This window comes from Gracilinanus agilis, chromosome 3 (assembly GCF_016433145.1).
Source record: "Gracilinanus agilis isolate LMUSP501 chromosome 3, AgileGrace, whole genome shotgun sequence".
Lineage (NCBI taxonomy): Eukaryota > Metazoa > Chordata > Mammalia > Didelphimorphia > Didelphidae > Gracilinanus > Gracilinanus agilis.
The window spans coordinates 650,331,678-650,342,649 of record NC_058132.1 but is presented as its reverse complement, the minus strand read 5'-3'; the positions used below and the strand labels follow the sequence as shown (position 1 = coordinate 650,342,649).

At 45.3% G+C, this 10,972-nt stretch overlaps 1 protein-coding gene across 1 annotated transcript in view; it reads left to right on the top strand.

Moving 5' to 3' along the window:
- Nucleotides 1–5,251: 5,251 nt before the first annotated feature.
- The window catches only part of LOC123242028 (anosmin-1-like), a 15,839-nt gene continuing 10,118 nt past the window's right edge, over nucleotides 5,252–10,972 (top strand). Inside the window, exons 1-4 of the mRNA XM_044669523.1 lie at nucleotides 5,252–5,290; nucleotides 6,176–6,313; nucleotides 8,409–8,616; nucleotides 9,741–9,925. Of these exons, the coding sequence (XP_044525458.1) occupies nucleotides 5,252–5,290; nucleotides 6,176–6,313; nucleotides 8,409–8,616; nucleotides 9,741–9,925 (570 nt within the window). The remainder of the gene's footprint in view (nucleotides 5,291–6,175; nucleotides 6,314–8,408; nucleotides 8,617–9,740; nucleotides 9,926–10,972) is intronic.

Here is a 10,972-nt window from a genome sequence, read left to right as displayed (position 1 = left end):
TACACATGCTCATTGTTGTAAAGAATATAAAAACCCCTGGACTGAAGCTTTTGGGGAGCAACTGCTAGGGTTGTTCCACTCATGCTGCTGTGCTTTGTCTTGGGAGCAACCCCTCCCTCAGGGTTGCTCCACTCATGCTGTCTTGCTGGCCATTAATCCTATCTACTAAAAAAAATCTTTCTTTTTACTTTTAAGCTAAGTTTGGAGTCCTCGATTCTTGAGAAAGGGTTCCTTCCCGAACCCAGGGGTTCCCCACTCCCATAACTCTGGGACTCTGGGAACAGTATCTCTGAGAGGATCACCACACTAGGTGATTCTCCCAAGGGGGTTTCATCAGATCTCACTAGGCTACCAGTTTGGGGGTCTCTAGATTCCATGTGGACAAAATCCACAGAGAAAAGAAAATAAGTGGGTGAGAACACATAAAATCTGTAAAATGGCAACTGCATAGTTATGGCTTGCTTTTTGCTAGGAAAGGGGAATAATAGGAAACATTCTGCTCATCTGCTTTTAAAATGAAGAACAAGGCACTTGGAAATCTATGTAATCACTTCTAACAGTAATGAAACCCTTTCACGACCCACAGGGACTTTGGTCTTATACTCTCTCTCTGTTCTGGGACCACACATGCTGCCCAACTGGGTTCAGTCCTTGGGGAACCTGGTCTTTAACAGAAGGAAGTTGGTTCTCTTTCTCTGACTCTTCAGTTCATTAAACTTCCAACTCTGGGATGATTACTTATAGCTTGCGTTTGGACTCAAAGTTGGGAGTAGAAAGTTATCCATTGGATGATAGCAATCAAATAAGGGAAAGCTATTTATTTCCTACATGCTGAGGATGTAAACACAAAACACAGAAGATATCACAAAGGTGCCTTGTTAGGAAGACAAACACCCAGCTAGGACATGAATACTAAAAACCATTTAAACATTAAGTAATTTCCAAGATTCCTTATTAGACATTTTACATTTTACCTTGGCTCTGCATTATCCAAACAACTCCCAGTACATGTCCTTTGGTCAAATGCTCCAGGTTTGAACCAGTCCTCTCCTTAGTGGTCATCTTCTCCATGAGTACAGGAGCACTTACCAGGAAATCCTGTTTTGGCACTATTCAGCTCTTATGAAAAGGACCTGGGCCTGTGTTGGCAAACCTATGGCATTTGTGCCTGAGAGGGCTGCTCCCTCCCCCCTCCACACACACCTGAGGACATTTTTCACATCACCCATCCTTCTGCTCAGTGCCCAATGGGAGCCCTTCCTCCTCCCCTGTCTGGGGTAAATCGATGGGGTGCATATGTGGCATGAGGGTTGCAGCTTAGGCACTCACTCTATAGAAGGGTCACCATCACTGACTTTGGTCCTCTGGACCTCTTAAACTCACAAGTTAACCTCCAAGCTCAAATATATCCATCTCAGGATAGACACAAAATTGTGTCTTGAAACTTGAAAGTAAGTAAAATCTGGAAAGAACAAGCAGAAAGGTAACCAGGATCCAGGCACAAGCTTGCTTAGTTGAATCCCCCAGGCCTAGAGATCACCAGGATGCTAGGGTAGAGACCTTCACCAACCCCTCAGTAAAAATCTCTGACTTGGGCAAGGCCACCTCGAGGGCTAAAGAAAGAGCCAGCCAAAAGTTCTCTCTTCCTTCAATTGATGGAGCACTTTACCCCATCATGGGGTCAGGAAGGACCAAGAAACCACTCAGAGTCTGCTACATCACCCTAGAATTCCAAGTCCTTGCAGTCCTGGTACCAAATGTCCAATAGCAGCCAGGAAGTTTATCATCTCTTATATGTAATATAGAAATGTCTATTATTCTCTAACAGAGATATTGTGATCCATATGAAATGACTCAACAACAAGTATAATAAAAGCTCACTTTGTATGCCTCTTTCTTCCTTCTTCCTTTCCCTTATTCCTTTTTCCTTTTTTTCTCTCCTTCCTCCTTCCTTTCCTCCATCTCTCTCCCTCCCTCCCTCCCCGCTTCCTTTCTCTCTTCTCTTTCTAAGTGTGTTACAAATATCTCACATTCAATGTGGAGTGTTGGGAGATCATCAGAATTATGGAAATATGGCTCAAGCCCCCATCAGTGCATTCTTTAACAGATGGAGCAGAAACTACAGCAAAACATTTAACTAGGGCAGAATGGCAATGCAAATAACAGTGAAAAGCAAGTCCTAGATGAATTCCCAGCTCCTCCTTGCATTTAGGAAGAGAAGATGACTACAACTCCAAAGGAAGGGCTACCTGTTGCTACACTCCCTCTCTCGACTTTATTATCTCCTACCCAGCTGTCATGCTTCCTTTGCTTCCCAATGTGTGCTCTCCTAGCACACCTGGCATGGTCCCAGAGCTCTTCCTGTTGTGTCTTGTCCACCTCACCTCTGCCATTACTCCATACCAAGACAGAATCTCCATTTGCTGCTTCTCAGGGAGCTGCTGCTGTCATCTGCTGCAGAGCCTGCTTCATTGTCATTCCTTTGGGAACCTGCCTTGGACCAACATATCTCAAGGTCTATTGAACACATTTTCATGTTTTGGCTTTAGTTAGAAAAGACTCATCATGCTTGTCTGGGACATCAAAATTCCTCAGGCAACCTTTCCTTTCCTTTATTTGTTCCCAGAGCCCTCATTCATTCATTCATTCATTCATTCATTCATTCATTTATTCAGAAAGCATTTATTGAGCACTTCCAAAGTGCCAGGCACTATTCTAGGCACCAGGGGTAGGTACAAAGACACATAAAATCGGGCCTATTCTCTGTCTCCTAGCTGAGAGAAGATCACATAATTAACTTCAGTTTCAATCATGCCTCTAAAAGCTAGTATTTGGGTCATACAAATTGCCTTCAAGTTTCCAAGTCCCAAAGAAGCTATTTGAAACACAACAGAAAAGGAATGGAACCAGCAACCATTGCCCTAATTCTTTGCTACTACTACAACAAAGATCACTGTACCCTTGCACGAGCTGATCATAAAGTTCACATTTATAAAATTCTTAAGAGTTCTTAAAAGTTTTAAGTTTAAATATTAGTGTAGAGATGGATTTAATACCATAATGCTTTTTTTTTTTTTAATTCTCAGATTTGGGCAGAAATATAGGTAGAAAATCAATGAGTTACTGCCTTATTCTTTTTCAGCTAGGTGGCACAGTGGATAGAGTGCTGGGCCTAGAGTCAAGAAGACTCATCTTCCTGAGTGCAGATCTAGTCTTGGACATTAACTTGCTGTGTGACCCTGGGCAAGTCACTTCACCTTGTTTGCCTTGGTTTCATATATAAAATGAGCCAGAGAAAGAAGTGGCAAACCACTCCAGGATCTTTGTCAAGAGTTCAAAGCCAGTCTCTGACACTTAGTAGCTGTGGGACCCTGTGCAAATCATTTAAACCCTGTTTGCCTCAGTTTCCTCATCCTCATTCTGTCAAATGAGCTAGAGAAAGAAATAGCAAATCACTTCAGTGTCTTTGCCAAGAAAACTCCCAATGGCTTCTGAGCAACAATTCTATCATTGTGTATCTTTTTAGAAATATTAGATATTTAGAAATTTTAAAATTTTAAATTGTAAATATTTAGAAATATTAGATATAAAAATATCTTTTTACTTTCTCTAGCTAGAGACCAATCCAGCCACTGTCAGGTTCCCAGCTGCTAGCTCTCTCCAGGTCTTTCTTTGGGTCTACTTCCCTCTGTAGTGACCCAGAGAAAACTCAGCCAGTCTCTCCTCACTGTTGGTCTCCTCACAAACTTTTCCCAAATATCCAAGTGTCTTCCAAAACCAACTGTCACCCACTCTTCCAGGGTTTTCCAGAGGAAAGATCCAACCAACCTCCAAGAATGTCCTTTATTTCCCACAGACCTCCTAGGGCTCTTGGGAATTCTCCTTAAGGAACCTCCATGAAGATTCTAGCTGGCTTCTTAAGGTAACCATTCAGTCCTCTTACTCTAGCCAACCAACCTTTTCCTACTTACCAAGAATCTCTAATTAGTCCACGTAATTAATTAACTATAATAACAGCATGAAAGTGCTTTCTAATCACCAAAGCTATTGCAAAGAAGAGAAGGCTGACCTGGGAGGTGGTGGCTTCTCTCTCATCAGAAGTTCCAGAGGCAGAGGCTGAATGACCATTTAGGGGGAAGGTCATAGAGGGGATTCTCACTCTAATCAAGCTTCCTTCCAGCCAGGCACTTCTGGGCTCCAATCATCAATGGAAGCGTTTCTATTAGATATTTCTATCTCATACAACGAAAGGTGTGTGCGAGATGGGATCTGTGAGCATTCACAGGCACACAGATGTGGGAAGGAGTGTGTGAATGTGAGGACGTATATGTGGAAAGGTATTGTGGGTTTTCCTCCACCCCCACTATATTGTGTGAAGCAGTTATTTAGTGAACTTGAATTGAGGCAACTAAGACGACACAAGAAACATCTGATGATCGGTTGAAAGAAACAATTGTGCCCCTTAAGCCCATGTGAAAAAAAGAAAGTTAGCCATCTAGCAGCTGGGGAATTTATCAGTTTGAGTCAGAAGGGGAAGAAGAACCCAGACTCTAAAAGGGAATCATGCTTAGAGGAAGTAGAGGATTTTTTTCTTCTCCCTCCCCACATTGACCATATATCACTGTGAAGCAAAGCTACTGGTCCACCAGGAGAGTGTATCCAACGTGGAGCAGAGATGCAATTTCTAACCAGTCCTGGACACAGAAAAACAGTCACTCAAGGGAGGAAGCACTTCCAGAAATGGGACCTCTGGCAGCTGTGGACCCAAGAGAGGACTCTCCCTGGCAGGCAAGAGTTGAATTGTGAAGAGGACCCTTCAGACTCTGGGAACCCAACTAAGTAAATGACAGCAGAGAAGCCTCACCCAAGGGGATCTGCATCAGAACCCTACAAAGTGAGAGAGGACTTCTAGCCCCTACGATAGCAGGAATTGGGAGTTTGCTTTTGCCACCCAAGTAGGCTACTCTAAGTTTGAGCCTACCAGTCCTTTGGATGCCTTGTGTATTTGTGCTCCCTAGCTTCAAGGGAGAATGTTTTCTAGCTACTACTTTTGCTATTCCATCTTAGTGAATGCCTTCATTAAGGACTGCGTCTATTAGCTAATGGTTCAAGGAAAGCTTGCTGGTGAGGACTCAAGAGCTCTGACGTTAAGAGAACATACTCACGTGCTAACCCCTAAAACACAAAGTAGTAATCACCCTTCTTAGGGACCCAGTCTAAACCCGTAAGTTAGGGGAATAATCCAGAGGGGATGCCGTATATGTGCACTATATGGTACTCGGGGGATAAGGTAGCATGGGATGGTGGTTAGTATGTTAGAAATGGAGTCAGGATGATCTGGGTTCGAATATCGAGACACCAGCTGGGCAAGTCATCTAATTTCCCTCAGTCTTTGTTTTCTCATCTATAAAATGGAAGTGATAATAACCAAGGTGTATCCTTCCTGGTTTTTTGTGAAGTTCACATGGAAAGAAGTATGGGAAAGCCCTTTTTAAGATGTGTATAAATAAATGTCAGCCATTATTATTGCTATGTCTGAATGTATGAGGGAAAGAAAGCACCAGAGAGAGACAGAGAAAGAGAGAGAAACAGAGAAACAGAGAGAGACAGAGACAGAGACAGAGAGAGACAGAGAGACACACAGAGAGACACAGAGACAGAGACACAGAGACACAGAGACAGAGACACACAGAGAGACACAGAGAGAGAGACAGAGACAGAGACAGAGAGAGACACAGAGAGAGAGAGAGACATAGAGAGAGAGAGACAGAGACAGAGACAGAGACAGAGAGAGGCCATGTGTGCAGCTGTGCAATTCTTCGGGAAGTAATTTGTCTGCTTTCATCTCCTGGACGGAATACCTTCCAGCTACACATACCCTCCAAGTAGAATAAACAGCAGAGCTACTGCTCCTTTCCTCTGTAAGTCACAAAATTGTGCACACAGCGTGTGCGTACACACACACACACACACACACACACACACACACACACAGCCCTTTGGGTTGCCCCTGCAGGATGATGCTATCTCTGGGCTTGTGGCACTGCCCAGTCAACATCCTCCCAGTGTCCCCAGTCAAGCCCCTCAGCCTGAAGTCCAGGATCAAAGGTGGGAGAGAGGAAGAGGAGGGAAGGGATGGGGTGTTAATGATAATCCTTCCATTTGCCTTTTGCAGTGTTTAAAGCCGTGCAGAGCCCTGTGGGATGCTCCAAAGAATCATTGTTGGGAGATATGTGCGGTAATTCTCTCTTTTCTCCTTTACACCTACCTCTGGGCCAAGAGGTTCCCTGAACTTGGAAGCTACAGCTGCTGGGTAGGACCGGCACCAGCTTTCTATTTTGGTCTTCTCAAATTGAAAGAGGACTTACTTACCCCTATGGTTATACTTTGGGTTGATGAATTGATTCAATGGAAATGTATTGATTTTTTGGTGATTAATTGAGGGGAGAGGAGGGAACCTTATAATGGAAAAATGCAGTCCAGACCCAACCAAAACTGGCGCCAGGTAGGACACAAACATAAGCTAAAGGGAGATTTGGGAGAAAAAAAATTTTTTTTACACCTACTGTGTCCATTTTCCAACCATGGTTGAACATGTTAAATGTGTGTAAGGATTTCTTCAGAGCCCTCAACTACTCAAGTAAAAATCATTTAAACCCTTCTGGACATTAATAAGGGGACTCCATACTGGAATGGGGCATCACATGGAAGCACAGACTTAGAAAAACTAAACTTAGCCCTAGATTTATGGCTTCTTCTTCCAGACCTGCCGCTTGGACCAGTAAGTTAAAGAATTCTACCAATTAAGTCAACAAGCATTTATTAAGCACCAGATATGTACCAGGCCCTGGGCTTTTTCAATCACTTTTCAGCTGTGTTCAATTCTCCATGACCCCATTTGGGGTTTCTTGTCAAAGAGACTGGAGTGATTGGCCATTTCCTTCTCCAGCTCATTTTATAGATAAGGAACTGAGGACAACAGGATAAAGTGTCTCGCCCAAGGTCACACAGCTAGTAAGTGAGACCAGATTTCATCTCAGGAAGGGGAGTCCTCCTGGTTCCAGGCCTGGTACGCTGTGTACTGTGGTGCCACCTTAGCTGCCCATGGCACCCTATTATACACACTCAATCATCTCTTCTTCCAAGAGTAATCTGTTTTTTTCGTCTCTCCGATGCCCATATTATACTTATTTGTGAGCAAGTCTTTTCCCTCACTAGATGACAAGTTCCTGGAGGACAGGGCCCGCCATATTTGGCCTTCTATCTCTCCCCTTCCTGAGCACAAGGCCTTCCACGATGTTCATCCAATGCTGGAATCCTTCCAATATCTGTAAAATGGGGAGAACAGTAGCATCTGCCATTGCCCAGAGTGGTTGTGATCCTCAAAGGACAGAACGTGGCTGGATTGTTTCCCACACCTCGCAGGGCCATATGCGTGGCAGCCATTATTATTAGGGGGGTTGGGACAGCTTTTCACAGCTAAGGTTGCTGAGGTGGGTGCCTTCTCTGCCATGTGTGGTCTTAGAGAGCTGCCCAGGGCCATGAAATGTTAAGTGAGGGTCATGGAGCAGTTGGTATCAGAGTGAGGACTTGAATTCAGCTCTTCCTGGCTTTGAATTCTCTAGCCACTAGATCTCATCGCTTCTAGACTGATTAGATCCCCATCCAAGCCTGTGGGACTCTGGCCCATGTCTTTCTATAAATCTGCCCCCAAGGGCAGATGTTGACTTTGGGTGGCCTCCCATAGAATACAAAAACTGTTACCAGTTAACTCTCTCACTATATGACTGCTCCACCTTGTTTCTCAGACATTCATTTTTCTGGGAAATCTTTCACACCAGTAAAGGGTCTTTCACACGTTTTTGTTGTTTCAGTTGTATCTGACTCTTCCTGGTTTCATTTAGGGTTTTCTTGGCAAAGATACTAGAGTGGTTTGCCATTTCCTTTTCTAGTTCATTTTACCGATGAGGAAACTGAGGCAAACAGGATCAAGTGACTTGTCCAGGGTCACACAGCTGTTAAGTGACTAAGGCTAGATTTGAACCCAGGAAGATAAGTTGGTGCAAATCCCTCCTCCTTGAAGGTCTCTAAGTTGAAGCTAGAGGGCCATAGTAGGGATTACTTTTGGGTAGGGATTGGACTGGATGGCTGCTAAGGCCTCTTCCAACTTTTAATTTTGTGAAGGCCCTGGGCTCCTCACCCTGGGGCTCTCACCAGCACAAGCTTGTCCTTCTGTCCCCTGGCCTGCCCTACTCCCAGGGTCTCCTTTCCAGAATCGCCTTCTTTCTACAGTTGTGCAGCCAGCATGAAGAAGAGGGTCTTTCGCACGCTAAGCCCTTAAGAAATCTCCGTGTCAGTGAATGGATTTCGCCCTCTCCCCTCCTTTAAGCTTCTGTGTTCTTCCCCAGACTCAACACGAGTGCCTGACCAGCTGTGAGTTCTTGAAGACCCTGCAGACGGTCAAGCAAGGAGACTGCCCGCCCGCTGCAAGGGCATCTGGCTTTGCCGCTGCCTGCGTGCAGGGCTGCGAGGGGGACCGTGAATGCCCCGGGAATAGGAAGTGCTGCTTCAATGCTTGTGGGCACACCTGCCAGGTTCCAGATAACATAAACAGAGGTAAAAAGACGGTGCCCTCGAGCCTGTCACACCCCAAACATTGATGCCAGGGGTGGGTGGCAACAGCCAAGTGGCATCAGGCCAAGCCAGAGGCAGAGCTGGTGAGCCAAGGAGCAGGGGCATGGCTAGGAGAGCAGAAAGAAGAGGCAGGAGGGCAGAGGGGTGACTGGTTTCTGCTTCCCTGCAAACTCCAAAAGCAATTGAGTATTAATTATATCTTTGTTTCATTCATTCAACGAATGCAAGTAATGTTCATTGGATTTTCAACAAGTGATTCCATTAACAAAATAAATTCAATGTCCTGGGAATTCACCCTAATGGCTGAGGCTTCACTCTGGGGTAGGGCGCCACCCCACCCCACCCCACCCCACCCGAGGATGGAGGCCAGCCTGCCCACCACCAGACTTTCTGTCTAATTTCCCCCCTCACCGCTTTGACTCTGGGATTCTCCCTAATTCATGACCTGAAATTCATTTCCAGCAGCTGCTTTATTTGGCTTCTAAGGGTTCCATTGCTGGACAGAGTTGTCAACATGGAGAGACTTTGAACATGTTCTGGTGGAAATCTGGACTTTCTTTTTCTCCTTCAAATATCTGCATGGAAATGAAGCACCACGAGCATGCCGAAGCCTCCATATTGATCTCTGCACAGGGCTAGCCAGGGACCCAGTCACAGAAAACCATCAAGTCCAGAACCACTTTGTTTTCTTTCCTCTTCCTTCTACCACTTTGCCCTCCCTCTCTCCCTTCTTCTTCTCCTCCCTTCCCTCCTTCTCTTCCTTCCCTCCTTTCTTTCTTCCTTCTTCCCTCTCTCCCTCCATTCTTTCCTTTTTTTTCTCTTTTCATCCTTCTTTTCCTCCCTTTCTTCTCTTTCCATCTGTATTTCTTTTTTTTTTTTTTTAATTTTTTTAAACCCTTAACTTCTGTGTATTGACTTATAGGTGGAAGATTGGTAAGGGTAGGCAATGGGGATCAAGTGACTTGCCCAGGGCCACACAGCTGGGAAGTGTCTGAAGCCGGATTTGAACCCAGGACCTCCCATCTCTAGGCCTGGCTCTCAATCCACTGAGCTACCCAGCTGCCCCATCTGTATTTCTTTTTTAACTCACCTCAGTTCATTTTCAGGTGTCCCACTGAGGCCTAGAAAAAGCCTCACCATCCTGGAGAGATCTGGGGGAACAGTTCGAGTTTCTTGGAAATCCAAGTCCAGTGTTTCCATAGAACCCGTATTCTATGTCCTTCAGAGCAGATGGCACTGGGGTCTTCACCCCAGTGAGGACAGCGTTACTGAATGGAAAGCAGTGGCTTTGGTAGGTCTCCCATTGGCTCCGCTGAATTTTATATTTCTTACCTTGAGCTGCCAATATCCAAAGCAAAGTCAATAGACAGTGGGAGGAGGGAGTCCAACCTGCTTCTCCTAAGGAATTCCAGGCTCAAGGCAAAATCTTATAAAATTGGGGAATTTGTTAGGAGAGACAACTCTATGGCTGGGAGGCAAGAGGAAGATTAACTCCTGGAAGGGAAGAGAGAAGAGCTTATGTAGTTCACAGACAAAGGGGACTAAGTGACAAACAAGGTATACAGAAAAGTGGAAAAGGGAGAGTTGGAGGAGTTTGAGGAATGGTCTGTCGGTGACATGTCTGTGGGGAGCCTTAATGTCTGGGGTGTAAGCAAAAGGTACATATCTGTGAGGGGGTCAGTGATCACATGTCCCTGTGAGGAGTCACCATGTCTGTGGGGGAGGGGGGTGAGCCAAAGGAACACATCCCTGTTGGGGTTCATAGGCATGGGATATGCAAGTTGTCTTTTGTTCTTCTGGAGACCTCAGTGTTTACATTGCATCAGAGTTGGTTTGACTCTCCAGCCAGGCCACATTCCTGAGGTCTGGGGCCAGACTATTTATCATGGGAACTTGGGGTCTCTAGGTACTTTTAGGGGTCCCATTACCCACAACAATATTCCCCTCAGCAGTGGGCCACAGATGAGTCCTTCCTCATATCCTTCTTACTAGATTTACTAGAAAGGGGGCAGAGAATGGTTTCTCCCAGAGAAGTTTTGGGGGTTTGGATGGGACTTTGTAAATAAGAAAACTTTAATCTCAATAGTTGAGGGCAGTGATGGCGAACCTTTTAAGAGACCAAGTGCCCAAACTCACTCCACATGTGAGACCCTCCACCCCGCCTTACCACAGACAGGGGAGGGAGAAAGCACTCCCATTGGGCTACTGGGCAAAGGAAGGGAGGGAGGAAAGGAGGAGGAGGGAGAAGGAAGGAAGGAAGGAAGGAAGGAAGGAAGGAAGGAAGGAAGGAAGGAAGGAAGGAAGGAAGGAAGGAAGGAAGGAAGGAAGGAAAGAAGGA